The 19,320-nt window shown below is 41.4% G+C and overlaps 2 protein-coding genes and 1 pseudogene across 4 annotated transcripts in view; 1 reads left to right on the forward strand and 2 right to left on the reverse strand.

Moving 5' to 3' along the window:
* Nucleotides 1–19,320, reverse strand: part of LOC311042913 (H-2 class II histocompatibility antigen, E-S beta chain-like) — a 165,674-nt gene that overhangs the window by 42,122 nt on the left and 104,232 nt on the right. The window lies entirely within an intron of this gene.
* Nucleotides 1–19,320, reverse strand: part of LOC311042915 (H-2 class II histocompatibility antigen, E-S beta chain-like) — a 138,264-nt gene that overhangs the window by 42,122 nt on the left and 76,822 nt on the right. Inside the window, exons 2-7 of the mRNA XM_084054016.1 lie at nt 9,842–9,940; nt 9,637–9,715; nt 7,270–7,524; nt 5,941–6,213; nt 2,794–3,010; nt 1,732–1,799 (exon numbers count right to left, since the gene is read on the reverse strand). Coding sequence (XP_083910142.1) covers nt 1,732–1,799; nt 2,794–3,010; nt 5,941–6,213; nt 7,270–7,524; nt 9,637–9,703 — 880 coding nt within the window. The 5' untranslated portion in view covers nt 9,704–9,715; nt 9,842–9,940. The remainder of the gene's footprint in view (nt 1–1,731; nt 1,800–2,793; nt 3,011–5,940; nt 6,214–7,269; nt 7,525–9,636; nt 9,716–9,841; nt 9,941–19,320) is intronic.
* On the forward strand, nt 12,905–17,234 carry LOC311043224 (serine protease inhibitor A3L-like; annotated as a pseudogene). The gene is made up of 6 exons: nt 12,905–12,986; nt 13,612–14,153; nt 14,538–14,608; nt 15,171–15,376; nt 15,866–16,007; nt 17,043–17,234. The product of its transcript is annotated as a serine protease inhibitor A3L-like (transcript).

The raw sequence follows: 19,320 nt of genomic DNA on the forward strand, positions 1-19,320 counted from the left end.
TCTAGTCACAGAGACTTACCCCCCCCCAACCCAACCCTTGATGTGACTCTAGTCACAGAGACTTACCCCCCCCCAACCCAACCCTTGATGTGACTCTAGTCACAGAGACTTACCCCCCCCCCAACCCTTGATGTGACTCTAGACACAGAGACTTACCCCCCCCCAACCCTTGATGTGACTCTAGACACAGAGACTTACCCCCCCCCCCAACCCAACCCTTGATGTGACTCTAGTCACAGAGACTTACCCCCCCCAACCCAACCCTTGATGTGACTCTAGTCACAGAGACTTACCCCCCCCAACCCTTGATGTGACTCTAGACACAGAGACTTACCCCCCCCCAACCCAACCCTTGATGTGACTCTAGTCACAGAGACTTACCCCCCCCCAACCCAACCCTTGATGTGACTCTAGTCACAGAGACTTACCCCCCCCCAACCCAACCCTTGATGTGACTCTAGTCACAGAGACTTACCCCCCCAACCCAACCCTTGATGTGACTCTAGTCACAGAGACTTACCCCCCCCAACCCAACCCTTGATGTGACTCTAGTCACAGAGACTTACCCCCCCCAACCCAACCCTTGATGTGACTCTAGTCACAGAGACTTACCCCCCCCAACCCAACCCTTGATGCTGAGTGCCAAGCAGGGAGGCATTGGGTCACTTTGATAGTCTTTGGTATGACCCGGCCAGGGATCAAACTCCAACCTCTCAATCTTAGGACAGACACTCTAACCACTAGACCATTACCATTGATATTAATGCAGCATTTATATAAGACCAGTTCCATCTCTCAGGACTGTTCTCATACTTTACAGTCACTTTCAGCCCCTTCCACCTGATTCGGATGCTATCAATGCATAGAATGGGAGATTATCACGTTCTATCAGACCATTGAATGGGCGAAGTAGGCGACCTACTAGCTACCCCGCGATTTATCAGACCATTCATTGGGCGTAATCAGGAGCTACTGACCTACCGACGGAGATGACTTAAATAGTTCAGTTTCGGTTTTAGTTTTGGTTGTTTTGGTTTCGGACCATGACGGAGGCGCGCAGTCTCAGGCGAGCTGGAGTTCCGCGACGGGCCACCGAGGGAGCTAAGGCGACGAGTTGCCGTCCGGAGCGGTGCGACGCTCGCCTGTGCCTACTCAGCGCCGTTCGAGTTATGTACCGATACGCACAGAATCCTAAATATTGTTGTGGGGACTGCTCCGCCTCCGTCGGTAGGTCAGTAGCTCCTGATTACGCCCAATGAATGGTCTGACAAATCGCGGGGTAGACAGTAGCTCGCCTACTTCGCCCATTCAATGGTCTGATAAAACGTGATAATCTCCCATTCAATGCATTGATAGCATTCGAAGCCGGTGCCCCTTCACTCCAGCAGCTTCTGACCCTGATGTGGAAATTCTATACATTCTATAAATGTCTTTGTACTTGCAGCCATTAGTAAACTAAGATGATGTACCTCATCTAGACAAGACACTTTAAGTAGGTGAGGCTCCTGTCATGACCTTATTAGAATGGTAACTTTTTTAGGTTGTTTTAATGTATTTGTATTGATTTTTATTTCTGGTGTCTGTATTATTATTGTGTCTTGTTTTTAATTGGATTGCTGTGTTTCCTTTCTGCAAAACAAATGTACCTTCAAAGAGAAGAATCCCTGAACCCTTAAAACAGAGTGTAGTGTAACACATTACAGTAGATTACAGTAGAATACAGTAACTGACCCCAGTCCATCTTGATAGGCGCGGTCAGGCTGGGATGTTCCACCATGCATGTGATCTTCTCTCCTGATCTGTAACACACACTCACACACACACACACACACACACACTCACACACACACACACACACACACACACACACACACACACACACACACACACACACACACACACACACACACATGTTTTCTATCTAATGAGGATGATCAGTACCTACGCACAGGTGCTGAGGGGGCACCCAAAATGAGCCATGCCGCTCATCATAATAACTAAACGATGAACTATTATATTTAAATTTAAGATTAAAAACACAACTACAATTAGGCACCAGAGCACTAGACCGTTATAGGCAATAAGATAAGTTTAAACTGATATTTTCTCCACCTAAAATAATCATGACGTGCGTGTGTCCTCAAGTTGAATGTGTGTCCATGTGGATCTGCTCAGAGCTGAAGCGGCCCCTCCTCCCCGCCCGGTCTGGCAGTGAGTGAGCAGCTGTTAATTAGCACTAACATTAGGACAGATTGTGAAAGTAGACGATCTACACGCTGAAACGATTCAACACATTGATCCATTGATCTTAGTTATTATTTCGTTTTTTGGAGAAAAACAAAAGTTTGACTATTTTTGTGTAGGAGCGTGAATGTCCCGCTGGGCTCTCCTCCGCTCTAGTGTTTATTTTGTATTCCACTATTCCCTCCCCATTGCAGAAAAAATAGGAAGGCAGAAGAAACTTAGTAACGAGATATGCACGTTATAGTGTATTCCTGTGTGTGTATTCATGTATAACACACTCGCTCACGGGTCGCTGTGTGCGTTCGTCATGCTTGCACGACGACGAGCTTGCTGTGTAGTTGTGTCTGGAGTAGACTGATGATAAACACGGGACTCGGGAGGAATCGTGTGTGTGTGTGTGTGTGTGTGTGTGTGTGTGTGTGTGTGTGACTTAATATTAGCCTACCAATTAATGGCCAATTTTCAGCAAGTGAGTAACACTCGTTTTATTTTTAAAGAATATATGTGTAGGTGTGTATTTCTATGTATAGGTGTCTGTTAGGTGTGTACCTGGGTGTGTACTCCAGGTAGGAGTGGTACTGGTAGTACCAGTCTCCATCAGACAGCTCGGCAGTAGAGGAGAGACCAGAGGTCAAAGGTTCTTGACCTATCCACCAGGTCACCAGGATCACTTTAGGATAGAAGTCGTAGCTGCTGCACCTCAGCATGTGAGTGTGTTCACCACGACGAGGGGGAGTCTCTGACTTCAGTCTCACTTTGGGCTCCACTGGATAAAAAAGATGACTATTGTTGTTTCCGCCAGGAGACATTGTTTTCACTTTCCGTGAAACAAGCTAACATTGGTCAAGCCTCACGTGACACGTGACAATACGGTGAAATAGTGTGATCTGATTGGCTAGTGACGTATAGCGGCCTATAAATACATGTGTCACTTTGAAAGAGTCTGTGCCTCTTTCAAAGTGAGGTAAGACAGGAATAATCACGAAAAATGCTGAGAAATGGCGGATACTGTAACAATTGGATAGGACACTTACACAGACAGGACAGATAGGACACTTACACAGACAGGACGGATAGGACACTTATACAGACAGGAGGGATATGACACTTACACAGACAGGAGGGATAGGACACTTATACAGACAGGACGGATAGGACACTTATACAGACAGGACGGATAGGACAGTTATACAGACGGATAGGACACTTGTGTCATGTTACTATGACACAGTAACATGTTCTATTTTTTGTAAGAATTAGAACATAAGAATTAGAACATAACCAACATTCCCAACACAAGTCTGCTGGCAGAGACTTGTGCTCCGATGAGCACTTTTTCTAGTTATTATTATTATTTTTATTATTATTATATAACTGTCATAGGAAAATGTCATTATCATTAACAATTGTACATCATCCAAATGAGATCCAAATGATCCAGAAAGCTGCAACACGTTTGGTCTTGAACCAGCCAAAATGTTCACGTTTCCCGGCTCTCCCCCGTTCTCCTCTCCCTCCATTGACTCCCAGTTGCTGCCCTCACAGAGTACAAAACACTGATGTTGGCCTACAAAGCAACCAAAGGTATGACACCCCCATATCTTCAAGCCTGATCCAACCCTACAACCCCTCCTGCTCACTCACATCAGCTAAAACAGGGAAGCTGTCTGAACCTTCTCTAAAACACCCTGGTCAACGCTCCACACATCCTAGACTCTTCTCCCTTCTCTAAAACACCCTGGACAACGCTCCACACGTCCTAGACTCGTCTCCCTTCTGGCTCCCAAACAGTGGAATAAACTCTCCATTGCAGTCTGAACTGCAGACTCACTCCCAATCTACCGCCATAATCTGAAGACTGTAGCACTAGACCTAGCCTTGATGACCTTGCAGTCTTATGCAAATGTTAAAATGTATTTTAGATATCATGTTATGTAGACCAGTGGTTCTCAAACTTTTTCGTGCCAAGGACCCCCAAATAGACACTTATTAGACCGCGGACCCCCATTTGAAAAGATAAGCCAGGGACCCCCATAATAGAAGATTTTTACGGCTCTCTAGCAGTGATTCTCAACCATTTTAATTACAATGACCCCCAGTTTGACAAGCATTAGGCTACGGACCCCCATTTAATGACATTTATATCCCTGGGACCTCAATTTATATTGTAAAATCAATGTTAATTTAACTCTGAGAGTGTACAAATGGAACCAAATGGACCTGATAGGGTCCATTTGGTTCCATTTGTACACTCTCAGAGTTACAGACCCACACGGGTCCATTTGGTTCCTATCCATCATTTAGCTGGGGACCCCTGGAACCCCCTCAAGTACCCCTGGGGGTCCCCGGACCCCACTTTGAGAACCAATGATGTATACAGATGCCAGGTTCATTGTAGACCTGCCATCCTATAGTTTGGATAGTTTCAATGTACATATTATTTATTTGTTTGATATTATACTGTTTAGACCAGTGGTTCTCAAACTTTTTCATGTCAAGGACCCCCAAAATGATATGTATTTGGCCGCGGACCCCCATCGCAAAATATTTTGTTCCAGGGACCCCCCAGAAGCAAAGATTTGAGTTACAAATGTTCGCTTTGAAAAATATATATTCAAAGATTTGCACAAGTTTTCACGATTTTTCAAAAATAGTAGATATACAAGCTCATAGCGCGGCAGTCGGTGCCGCGCTATGAGCTTGTATATTTGCTATTTTTGAATAGCCAAAGTATAAAAGGTTAAAGTGGTTAAAATTATTGTGATGCTATATTAACACATTTTACTGGGGACCCACTGGAATCCTCCCAAGGACCCCTGGGGGTCCCCGTACCCCACTTTGAGAACCAATGGTTTAGACTGATGATAGGTTCATGGTTTACCTATGATCCTAGATTACTATTTCTATGCATTTGATGTATTACCTTGTGTTTTCCTTGCTTACTGTAAATCACTCTGGATTAAGAGCGTCTGATAAATGCCTGCATTGTAAATTGTAACTGTAAATGTCAGTGTTTGGCCACCAGATGGCACCACAGTAGTGTAGATTCTACAATAGTCTACAGTTTTCTACACAGTAGAATGCATTTATATAATATAATTTAAACATATTAAATAATGCACAGTTACACAGTGCTTTACATAAACAACAATAAACTAAGCAATATCATTTAATATCAGTGAATGAAAATGATATTGCTTAATAAACAAAAATAACAATACACATAATCCTGTAACAATATTGTGATTAAAAACATACAAAACAAACTAGTAAAGACAATAATTAAAATATAAAATTAGGAGGGTAAATGAAGTGTATAGAGGTGTGTTTTAGCCTGCATGGTTCTTTTTAAAGTTCATTTAAAAACATTAATCCTGGTGTCTCTGTTTTAGGCAGATCATTATATGTAGGTGAAAACGCTCAGAAATAGATCTATATGTTTCATTTATACTCGGTGTACGATGGTACACCACATGCTGTGAGCTTGTAGATCTGCTATTTCCACTGTGTGACAGCCTGTTAGGATACAGTATAAATCAAGAGGATCTGAAATGTTTCTCAGCGGATAAAGAAATATGTAATAATTATTATATGATCAATATTAACACCATGAATCATCTCTGAATAGAATCATGTGATTTCATGTTATAGTTTATGAGGTGATGAGTGTTGAGTGCTGCTCTGAGATCAGCTCACCTCTCTTGTTCAGAGCATGGGAGTAGTAGCCCTCAATGTTGGGTTTGCAGCGTGCCTCTCGTTGTGCTCTGTACACAGCCAGTTGTGTAGGATCTTTATTGCTGCGCTCTGCGTTCTTCACACCAAGCTCAGTGTATCCAACAAACTGATCTACTCTACTGTCCCACCTGAGGATCTCATCACCATCGAAATTCAATGACTGTATGTACTGTATGTCCTTCAGCTCACTGGAGTTAAACACACAGCGGGAAGCTGTATAGTACACATATCCATCTGGAAATAGACAATTAAAAATGTCATTAATGTTCAGTTTTATTATCATCTGTATAATATCAACACTAGCCTTCAAATGGATTTTGGTATACGTCTTTAAGTACATGTACTCAAGTACTGTACTTAAGTACAATTTTGAGGTATGTGTACTTTACTCGAGTATTATAACACTTTTACTTCTACTCCACTACATCCCGGAGGCAAATATTGTACTTTTACTCCACTACAATTATTTGAAATTTTTTGTTAAAAACTTTAGGCTAACTGCCCCTAACTGCCCCCCATCGGCCATATATTACTTTATGTAGTGATACATATCATATATATATATATTTATCACTACATCACTATGTGATATATATCATATATATCACTAAATAAAGTCTAAAATAGGTTCAGGTGTGCTGGGGGGGATGCACAATATAAGGTGCGGGTCACACATGCACGCATTTTGTTTTCATTAATTGATAAATTAAACGACCATTAAAACAACAGTAACAACACACTCTACCAGCCTTCAGCGATGGAAAAAGTACTCAAATGTTTAAGTAAAAGTAAGTAAAAGCATCAATACTGCAAAGTAGAAATACTCACAATTTTAAGTCAAGTTCAAAATACGGGCTGCAGTGGTTAAGGTATGTTTTGTAATAATCAAAATCTACAAAGTAACTAGTAACTAAAGTTTTCAAATATTTGTAGTGGAGTAAAAGTACAATATTTGCCTCTGAGATGTAGTGAAGTAGAAGTAAAAGTATTAGAAATTGGAAATACTCGAGTAAAGTACAAATACCTCAAAACTGTACTTAAGTACAGTACTTGAGTTAAAGACGTATACCAAAATCAATTTGAAAAAAATTGCTTCTCACTGTTCTCAGGTAAAATAACGATTAATTTCGATTCATTAATTACAAAGCCTCTAATTAAGTTCCAGAGTTCCAGCCCTAATTGTGATATGTTTTATTTTAATGGTAACTGTTGTATAATCGTATTGTCTTGGATTTTGACATGATTGATGTCTGCTAGTTAATAACGATTGTGTTAACAGTATTAAACTACCTTTCACTGGTGGTTTCTTCAAGGCAGTGCGAATGGTGTCCAGCTGGGATTTGCAGAACCCCTGCTGACCCAAATCATATGCATAACCTCCTGGGAAGGTGATATGATCTACAAACGGAGGCTGAGGCTCCACCTCCTTCCCTTTGTTGTAGTCTGCGTAGAACAACACTTCACCATCCAGTCCTATCATGAACTCTTTATATGGGTCTTTAACTGTGTCTGAACAGCCAAGGAGTCTAATCTGCTCATGGAACACTGGAAATAAAGCAAATATGACATTAAATTCAACAACAAACTTCTTCACAATGACAATAACACATAATCATCATGTTAAACAATCATGTTTGGTTCTTATATGAAGTGAAAGGTTGGATATTAAAAGTAGCTTCCTGTCAAACGTTTTATTCACACTGAAACAGATTCAAATGTTTTTATGTATTTATTTATTTTTATTATGAAAGTAATTAATAAGGAAAAATGTATTTCATGATTATGGGTTAGTTCGGAAATCACGCACCGGAGCACACTCGCCTATTAGTTTGTATTGGCCAGTGCGCTCAGTGCTGTATTTTCGAACGCGCCCGATGTCACAACAACCCAGGTATCAAATCATGTCAGATTTCTAGAGTGACGACGTCTCCACCCCCCCCTCCACCACAGCGTCCGCTCGTCATGTCCCAACGTCTCCGTGTCGTCCTTCATCAGTGTTTACCGCGCACACCCGGCGCAGCGGTAACTAAGTACATCTACCTTACAATTGGAATCTACAGTCATGCGCCAGAATGTTTGTACGTTCGTCAGTTGCATCAGTGTTGCCATATTGCGCGCGAGCAACAAGCAACCAGCTTCATGCAAAAACACCACGCTGCGCACTGCGCATGCGTGGACGCACTTTCCCTAACCAATTACACGCCACTTCACGCTTACAACTCCTGGACATGGCAACCCCGGCAACCCCGCCCCCCATCCAAATACTGTCTGTCTGACTCTTTGGGAGGGTTGAACGCAGCGAACGCCGTCTCGCTGGGCTGAGCGGGCTGCTTCATTAATCTGTGCCGCACATTCTGGTCCTGCAAGAGCCTGTGTGAATAGATAGATAGATGAACGGGTGAAATGTGTCCGTCTCTCAGTTTGCTTTCGTTTTCGGTTTGCGTCTCGAAACAAACACTGCTGTTGCTCTCGCTTTTGGTTTGCGTGACGAAAATGTCTACAGCCTACTACACGAGAGCCTCGCGCCAGCGACTAGACGGAAGGGTCGCGTAGCGACCCGCACCTCTAGTTTAAGTACAATGTTGAGGTATTTTTGACTTTACTTGAGTATTTCAAATGTTTAGTACTTTTACTCCACTACATCTCAGAGACAAACATTGTACTTTTACTCCACTACTATTTGACAACTTTAGTTACTGGTTACTTTGTAGATTTTGATTATTATTGCAAAACATACATTACCCACTTCAGACCTAGGCCTATATATATTTTGGCCATTTGAAAATAGCAGATCTAGAAGTTCACAATGTGTTGCATAGCAAGGCATTGTGAACTTGTAGATCTGCTATTTTCAAAAGATGTTCATGAATACATTTTAGACAAAACTTGTGAAACAGGACATTCTTCATATTCTTCATAATGACTATACTTGTACTTTTGATACTTTAAGTAAATTATTTTACCAATAAATAATAAAGTATACTTTACAATAATAAATAAGTAAAGTAAACCCCACACGGTGTAACATTTCTTTAACAGTTAAAATAGTACATTGTACATAGCATAGGAAGAGGTAAAAAATGTGTGCAACACTCTTATATGATGAAATATAGAGATGTGAGGTTTCTGGAATCCCCAGGGTTCTATAATAGGCCCCTCCTCCTCCCTCTGCACAAAACCCTCATTTTCATGATGTATTATATTATATTCTCCATATTTCATGATGTCACAACAACAGTTCCTAACATCTGTTTAAATGTTTATGTATTTAGACCAACATTCAAGATTCAATATTGTAGGTGTGTGTGCGCGCGCGTATATGTGTGTGTGTGTGTGTGTGTGTGTGTGTGTGTGTGTGTGTGTGTGTGTGTGTGTGTGTGTGTGTGTGTGTGTGTGTGTGTGTGTGTGTGTGTGTGTGTGTGTGTGTGTGTGTGTGTGTGTGTGTGTGTGTGTGTGTGTGTGTGTGTGTGTGCGCACATATGTGTGTGTGTGTGCGTGCGTGCGTGCGTGCGTGCGTGCGTGCGTGCGTGCGTGCGTGCGTGCGTGCGTGCGTGCGTGTCATTTGTTTGTATTGTGCATTGTTCATATGTGGTTTTATATAATAACAGTAGATATAAATGTATATGTTATATAATAACATAAATATAATGTACTTACTTCCTGGGATCGCTTTGACATGAAGTACAGAGGAGAGGATGAGGAGTGTGGCTGTAATCTTCATCATCACTGATCAAAACTGAACTGAATTCAATAGATGAGAATAAACAGATGAGAATAAACAGATCAGAATAAACAGATCAGAATAAACAGATTAGAATAAACAGATGAGAATAAACAGTTGAGGAAAAAAACAGATGTTTACTGAAAGAGAAGTTCTGGAGTCTGAAAGAGAATGAAGGAGGACTCGTTCTGTAGTTCAGAAGAATCAGCCAATCAGATTAAAGATATGATGTTACATCATCTGTCTCCAGAAAGACGACAGTCTGTATTATTGCACATAATCATGTATGTTATATAGCTGCTGCTCATGCACCTTATGTCTCCTCATGTATATACTGTACCATATGCACCTTATGTCTCCTCCTGTACACACTGTACCTTATGCACCTTATATCTACATATATTTATATGTATATACTTTACTTTACCTTATGCAAAAAGTTAAATATCTGGTCACTTCAGAAGAGAATACCCAAATAAAATGCTGGAGCACTCCACTGTTCTACTCTGCACACGTATTTATTATTTTGCAGGGGTGATGAGGGACTGCAGGCTCTGAAGACCATATTCACACGGCGGCCATTTAGCTATTAAGTTAATGAAATGCCACCCTGTTTCTTCAATATAAAATGCCTAAATGGCCGCCATGTGAATATGGTCTATTATTTCCAATTCCATAGTGTAACATAATACCAGTCAGAGTTCCAAAGCTTGTGTCTCCCCCCTCTGACAAAATCTTGCCCCCCCCCCACTACTGACAGAGGCTAAAACCGCACGTGCGTGCGTGCGCGTGTGTGTGTGTGTGTGTGTGTGTGTGTGTGTGTGTGTGTGTGTGTGTGTGTGTGTGTGTGTGTGTGTGTGTGTGTGTGTGTGTGTGTGTGTGTGTGTGTGTGTGTGTGTGTGTGTGTGTGTGTGTGTGTGTGTGTGTGTGTGGTTGAAGCTTCTCACTGGAAACTCCCCAAACTTTTATTTCACTTCCTGATTCACTCAACAGCCAATCAGGATTATTATTGTATTAAACATCATCAGTTACTAGAGAGAGAGACATGTTGATGTGATCAACCTGACAGACTGACTGTACATGTATTTATTAATTTATGTGTTGTTTAATTTGACTTGCTTTGACAATGTAAACATATTATGACAATAAGGACACTTTGAGTGGAGTAGAAGTAAAAGTATAGACAATTGGAAATACTCCAGTAAAGTAAAAGTACTTTTGTAAATTGTAGATCTGCTATTTTCAAACATTTTTGAACTTTTACTATTGGTACTTAAAGTATATTTTGATGCCAATACTTTTGTACTTTTATTCAAGTATCATTTTGAACACAGGCCTTTTACTTGTAACAGAGTACTTCTTCCACCACTGATGATGTGGGTCTGTACAGTTCATATTTAAGCACATTAAAATGTATTTAGGGAATCCCTAGGCAGTTCTATATTATTTAATACATTGTCTGTTCAAGATAGAATATCTATCAATGTCCTCTTTGGTCAGGTTTGGCCACTCCAGCTTCCCTGTGGTAACAGCATTAATCATCATAGATATTTGTATATAATAATCCCGGCTCATTAATGATCTATATTATCCAGGGAGGCCTGAGCCTCTGCTGTAAACATTATGTTGTGGAATTGTGGATCAATCAGTTAATTGATGAGGCAATAGGAGTCCAGACAATATTCTAGGTGGTGATGGTTATGCTTTAACCCATCGAGGCCGGTTTGGAACATTTCGATCTGTGCCTCTGGGGGATCCCTGCTGGAACAACACGTTTTGAGATGGGGGTCCGTGGCCTTGACATGGAAAAGGTTTGAGCACCACTTATATAGCAACATACTCCAAGGACCCCCAGAAGCAAAGTTTCCGTTATAAAAGTTCACTTTAAAAAGATATGTATTCAAAGATTTGCACAAATGTTCAAGATTTTTCGAAAATAGCAGATCTACAAGCTCATGAGCTTGTAGATCTGCTATTTTTTAATAGCCAAAGAAATCTAAAATGACACAGATGCGTTCCTGTATTGAATGGGTTAATGTACGTGGTATCATGGGGAGAAGTACAATAACACTCAGGTCGGTGGTACAGTATATATATATATATATATATATATATATATATATATATATATATATATATATATATATATATATATATGAAGCGGTTGACCCAGATGTTAACTAGCGCTTCAATGAATAGACCATCTTTGGATGCCGGCCTCTTCCAAGTGAGACCAGAGACAAGACACTGAGTTTGACCTTTGAGGATGATAAGAAAGAAGAATAAAGGTACAGCTTTAAACCCTGTGTTCATCCAGATGAACCTGTACAAGGTCTTATTAAAGTATTTTATAATGTTTAGAACATTTATGTATATGATATACTGTAGAGACTACAGATGTGTTTAGAAACGAGTATGAATAACTGACTTGTGTCGTTTCCTGTTGTAATCTCAGCCATGATTCCATGCTTGATAGTTTAACAGTAATCATTACACAGAATAAATACAGAGGCAGAGCAAATAAGAGACTTATTGACAAATAAACATGTCAAAGTGCAGTGGATCTGATCAGTTGTTAAAAGAGGACGTCTCCCCTTCCTTTGTCTGTCTCTCAGCAGTCTGTGGTGAGGTGTCTTCACATTAGGAAGGTGAGTAATGTCCTACTGTACTTCATATGAAGTCTTTAGGCTAATGTATAATTTGTCATCATAACACAGTGTTGCTCTCCGAAAATAATTTACCTTTAATCACATTTACTTGTTATTTTCTCCTTAAAATCGGTTATTTTCTCACCGTATGGCACAGTGAACCTGCCATACATTGAAGCATAATTTACACGTTTCAGTTTTGTGATACTTGGTTATTGAGGACTTGCCAGCATTGACGTTGGAATCTTCAATTCAAGATAGAACTTGATAAACCTCTTTTGTCCATTTTAATTGTCCATTAAAGAAAGATCTAATCGACTATCGGAAACATGATGTATTTGCAGTCAGGGGCGTCAATTGGATATGGTATGGCAAGGTATGGCAGGTGCCAAACCATGCCACTGTTTGCAGCCATTCTACTTCATATTTGATTTGTAAATGGAACACGTTCATGGTGGTTCCAGACAGAGAAGCTCTAGATTGAAAGGTTTGTTTAGTTAACAGTGAGTGAACTATTGACTGATGGGAACCTTTTGAACCTTTGTCTCAGTTCACCATGATGCAAGGAGCCGTGTTGGTGTGGATTCTATCAGCGCTGGTGTGTGTGGGTACAGGTCATCACCATGCAGGACATGAAGGTAACTGGTGTGTGTGGGTACAGGTCATCACCATGCAGGACATGAAGGTAACTGGTGTGTCTGGGTACAGGTCATCACCATGCAGGACATGAAGGTAACTGGTGTGTGTGGGTACAGGTCATCACCATGCAGGACATGAAGGTAACTGGTGTGTGTGGGTACAGGTCATCACCATGCAGGACATGAAGGTAACTGGTGTGTCTGGGTACAGGTCATCACCATGCAGGACATGAAGGTAACTGGTGTGTGTGGGTACAGGTCATCACCATGCAGGACATGAAGGTAACTGGTGTGTCTGGGTACAGGTCATCACCATGCAGGACATGAAGGTAACTGGTGTGTGTGGGTACAGGTCATCACCATGCAGGACATGAAGGTAACTGGTGTGTCTGGGTACAGGTCATCACCATGCAGGACATGAAGGTAACATATCTGACCGGGGTTGGATTTGATGGGGATCCATGCCTCTGCTTCAAAAGCGTCAAATTTGCTAAAATAGATCTACAAGCTCACACTGCATCGCAATGCCAAATGCTATTTTTGCTGTTTGTCAGATGAGGAAGAATTATAGGGTTTAAGTGGTTAAACCCTATTTTCTTTAAAAAATCTAACTGATCACCTGCAGGTCGTGGAGATAATGCTGCAGACCAGGCTGCAAACAGCCTCTCCATTGTGACATCAGCAAACAAAGGTTTTGCCTTCAACCTGTACAGGCATCTGGCCACTCAGACGGAAAACCAAGGCAAGAACGTCTTCTTCTCACCCGCAAGTGTCAGCCTGGCCCTGGCAGCCTTGTCTGTAGGGGCCCGGGGCCAAACCCACCAGCAGCTCTTCAGTGGTCTGGGCTTCAACAGTTCCGTACTGAACCAGGCTGACGTAGACCAGGCCTTCCATGGACTTCTGACCGCAGCCGACAAGACTTCATCAGAAGACATCAGTGCAGGAACTGCAGTATTTGTGGACAATAAGTTCAAGCCACGGCCTGAGTTCCTGCAGACCCTGAGTCAGTCCTACCTGGGTTCAGTGTGGACTTTACCAATCCCACAGAGAGTGCTGCTACCATCAACAAGTATGTAGGGGAGAAGACCCACGGCAAGATAGACCAACTAGTGGAAAACCTGGATCCTGAGACCCTCATGTATCTTATTAGTTATATATACTACAAAGGTAAGAGATGTCATCTCTGAGCTTTCATTCTTTTCTTCAGCTTTTAGTATAATTTCATACACCAGACAGAAATGAAACTTTGTTATTAGCTATTATTAACCTAATCATAGGTAGGGTTAATGAACCCCCAGTTTGATATGCATTAATCCACAGACCCCCATTTGATTACTTTTTTCTTCTTTTTTTATATTTATTTTTTATCTCTGTGACCACAATATACCCTTACAGACCCATAAGAGTCCATTTGGACCCATGGTGGTACCCAGACCCAACGTTGACAAACTGCCCTCTAACTAGTTCTATCATGGCTACAGTCACCTTCCCTCATTTAAGTTTCGTCTCACTATTGTCATCGTTGTTTCTACATTGTTTTCTGTCAAACAGGAAATTGGCAGACTCCATTTGACATTGCAGACACCAAGGAGGGTTTGTTTAATGTGGATGAGCAAAACCAGGTAACTTATCCCATAACACTACTGTCTTACCAGTGTTGATTTCATCGAATAAAACTATGACGAAAAATAAATGTTTGTCGCTCACTAAATGTGAGTGCGGGACGAGTGGAGAAGAGATCCAGTAGAACTAAAAGACAAGTCATTTTATGTCTGGTTACGCTCGGGTGTCGCAGCGCAAAGTGTTGTAAGCTTGTAGATCAGCTATTTTCAGCATGCAACCAAGTGTAAAATCAGTCATTAAGTCATCAAGGCGCCGCCAAAATATATTTTAGTCGACTTAATCAACTGTAGATTTAATCGACTAAAATCTTATGATATTTAGTCGACTAAAACTAGACTAACAGTAAAACATTTCAGATGACTAAAATATGACAAAAACTTAATGGAATTTTATTCAAAAGACTATGATTACAACTACATAAAAATGTTCTGTCAAAATCAACACTGTCTTACTGAATGGCTTTTTATTAGTTTGTCTCAAAGGTATAAACACTAATTGCACCTATTTGCATTGTATAATATCTAATGTTTTGTCTGAAATGTTGTTTTTTGAAATATGCAGGTTCCAGTCCAGATGATGAAGATGATGGAGGAGGAGTTTGATGTCTACATTGACCAGCAGATCTCCACCACCGTCCTCCGTTTACCCTTCAACAACTCCTACTCCATGCTGCTGATGCTGCCTGACAGAGGCACAAATCTGACTCAACTGGAGGAGGCCATCTGTCCCATGCACTACACCAAGTGGCTCAATGGGATGAAGAAAAGGTTTGAAATTACACTTAAAAAAAAAAAAACATATACGCTGTTGCAATGTTTTCTTCAAAAATAGCCAATCTGCAAGCTCAAAACATGTTGTGAACTTGTAGATTTCACAACATGTTGTAGAACTTGTAGATTTGCTATTGCTGAAGATTTTCTGAAGAAATGCCCAAAATAGGGACATCAGGCTTTAAGGGATTAAGTATTTTTTTATTACACTCAAAATATCATATATGACACGTTACTTATTACTTTACATTAAAATGATTAATAATAATAATACAAATAAAAACAAATACATTTATAGCGCTTTTCAAGGTACCTAAAGTCGCTGGTAAAGTATGTTAGAATATTACTTTCCGTTCCAAGTAATGACCTTTGCATTCAGAGAGTCAGAGATGGATCAATCAATTCCAGAATGATCTTATAATAACATGATCATCCACAATATTTTGCCGTATATGGTCTTAAGTGTGTTTTGTATTTCCTTTTCAGGGAGTACGATTTATTTGTTCCCAAGTTTTCCATCAAGACTAAGATGAACCTGAACGCTGTGCTGCGTCAGATGGGAATAACAGACGTGTTTGGTGCTGCAGCTGATCTCAGTGGCATTGCAGAGGCTGTGTCTGTGTCAGAGGTAAGAGCTGTCACAACGGATCAGTGTCTGTCTAGTTCAGTGGTTCTCAAACATTTTTGTCTCAGGTCACCCTACAAATAACCTTTTCATCCACGGCATCCCTGACTTACATTGTTACTTTATAGCACTTTATTTATTGTTATATTAACGGTATGTAAACATGTAAATCTTTCCCCCAAAGATACAATATGTCACGAGGAAAATTGTAGAGAATATTTGTCTCCATTATTTAGGACAGACTGAAAATAACTTTTTTATACTTGGCGTTTAACCACTTAAACCCCAGCATTCCTATTCTGGGGGGAACATTCACCGCGTTGTGAGCTTGTAGATCTGCTATTTTTGGTGAAGAGACTTGGTGCACTGTAGGCTGAAGAAGAACGCAGCAAAGTACAGTTTAACTAAGGTCCATTTTACTAAGTATATAGAGGGTCTAAGTGGTTAAACTGAAGTGACATTGATAAATTCCAAATATTATCAAAGTATTCTGAGGCACCCCTGGCACCCTAGGGTGCCGCGGCACCCACTTTGAGAAGCCCTGGTCTAGTTGTCCCTTCTTTTATATCACAACAAAGGACAGAGACAGTCCATGAGTCCAGCAGCCACCAGGCTCCTCAACCAAGCCTGACCCCCATGTTTGGTTCTATTCTTGGATGAATACAAGAACGGTATGGTGGCATGTTTGCCGTCTCGGGGGGGGGTCGGCTCAGCGACTCGAATGGTTGAAGCGGCCTTCGGCACACAATGTGTCACAATGCTCACAATGGGCCGCAATGCAACGCATTGTAGATCTGCTATTTTCAAACGTTTTTTTTTTTTTAATACAATTTGAACTTGTGAAATGGGACCTTCACAATGATTACTTTTACTTTTGGTACTTTGAGTATATTTTGATACCAATACTGTTGTACTTTTACTCAAGTACATTTTGAATACGGGACTTCTATTTGTGACATAGTATTTCTATTTTCTACATTGCAGTATTGATGCTTTTACTTAAGTAAAAAATGTGAGTACTTTTTTTCACCACTGCAGGTCGTGCACCAAGCCACGCTGGACGTAGACGAGACTGGAGCGACTGCGGCTGGAGTTACAGGCATCCGCAGCGCCGTACAAATGATTAAACCTCGAGTCCCTGAGCTGAAGTTCGATCGTCCCTTCATGGTTCTCATCGCCGACTCTGACAACATCCTGTTTGTGGGAAAGATCGTCAATCCAAACGTCTGATGAGACGAACTGTCTTTTCACATTCAAGCACAGATGTTGACTGTCAACGTATTAAATCCTCTCAAAACCCTGTTTTCTTCACTATTTTTCACTGAACCCTTTCACCTATGTAGGTTACAAGTTATTTATGTAATGCCACATTACAGTGGTTTAGCTTTATTAACCCAACAACCGTCAAATTCCTCTATTCCATCACAGTATATAGAATCGAGTACTAGATGCTGTAGCTTTTGATACCTTATACTAGTGATTCTCAACCTGTGGGGGGGGGTCAGGGGGGTCAGGGGGGTCCCCAGATGATTAGCTTAATGTGCAACATTATTTTCTCACTCAACAGTAAACAAACCAACATACATTATAAGTATCAAAAAAGGAATTAAAAAGAAAATCCAAAAAGGTAGCACATCCAAAAATGTCAATTAAATGGAGGACAAACTAGAAAAAGTGCTCCTCGGAGCACAAGTCTCCGCCAGGTCAGGTAGGTTATTATGGCCTCCTGGTGGCACTATAACAGGCCAATGTGAAAAGGGTGCCATTTCTTCTTAGGCCTTGCACGGCAATCGGACACTGCATTCATGATTTTAGGCATTTTGTTCCAAAAATGTGGTTTGCTAAATTAGACCAGCTGGTGGCGCTATAACAGGCCAATTTGAAAAGGTTGGCATTTCTTCCTCGGCCTAGTGGGAATGTGTGTGCAAAATTTCACAGAAATCGCACACTGCGTTCATGATTTGAGGAATTTTGTTCAAAACGGACCTATCCTGCAAACTTTAGAAGCCAATGTTAGCCAAGTAGGATAGAATATGAAGTATCGGACACATCCATCTTGATCACATGACTAGAGAGACTGTGTACCGATTTGCATGATTTTTGAACAGAATCTGAAGGAGTAAGAGCAAAAAATGTGTTTTTCAAAACTCAGCCTCCTGGTGGCGCTCTAAAAGGCATATGTGAAAAATGCACAGCAAAGGTTTTTCCTTGGCCTCTAAGGAGTGTGCATGCAAAGTTGCACGCAGATCGGTGCAGTTATAGCGAAAAACGTGAATCGGCCCGTTATAGCGCCACCATGAGGCTGATTTGAAAGTTTTCAAGTGACATTTCTTCCTGGGTCAAGTGGGAATGTACGTGGAAAGTTGCACGGAAAGTGCATGCTGCGTTCATGATTTGAGGCATTTTGATCAAAATGAACCAATTCTGCTAACTTTGGAAGCCAATCTTAGCCAATCAGGATGGAATATGGAAAATCGGACAGATCCGTGTTGATCACATGGCTATGGAGATACTGTGTACCGATTTGTGTGTTATTTGGAGAAAATCTGTAGGAGTAATATTAAAAAATGTGTTTTGCAAAAGTCGGCCTCATGGTGGCGCTATGACAGGCTGATCTGAAAAATGTGGGGCAGAGGTTCTGCTGTGGCATCCAGGGAGTGTGTGTGTGCAGTTTCACAGCGACCGGGCCAACGGTGGCGGAGATTAGCTGGTCACAGACAGAAGGACGGACGGACGGACGGACGGACACACGGACGGACGGACGGAGGGTAAAACATACTCTCTCGCCATGCCTTTCGGCCTGGCGGAGACAATTACTCACATTTCCACTTTTTTATTGGCACACCAATAAAGTGAACGCTTACGCGTTTCGGCTATGAGCCTTCCTCAGAGCATTATAAGTGTATTACAGGGTATCTGCACATTTTTTAGCGGTGCCAACCGCTCTATACGTGGCTTTTGACTTTTGTATGTCCGTCCGTCCGACCGGCGGTTTCAGCACGGGATGAGCATGGCAAAGAAGCAAACAGCTATAACTTCAGTTTGCAGCATGCCACCAAGTCCAAATTTGGTATGTGGACTTACACCACCAATAGGGACGAGCATGAATTGATGACGTTATCAAAAAGGGGTCCAGGGACCCCCAGCGCCCGTATGAGCACGGGATGAGCACGGGATTTTAAACAGCTATAACTCCAGTTTGCAGCATGCCACCAAATCCACATTTGGTATGTGGACTTAGACCACCAATAGGCACGAGCATGAATTGATGAAGTTATCAAAGAGGGGTCCAGGGACCCCCCGCGCCCGTATGAGC

Source organism: Gymnoscopelus microlampas (genome assembly GCF_963454915.1).
Source record: "Gymnoscopelus microlampas genome assembly, chromosome: 4".
In the NCBI taxonomy this organism is placed as follows: domain Eukaryota; kingdom Metazoa; phylum Chordata; class Actinopteri; order Myctophiformes; family Myctophidae; genus Gymnoscopelus; species Gymnoscopelus microlampas.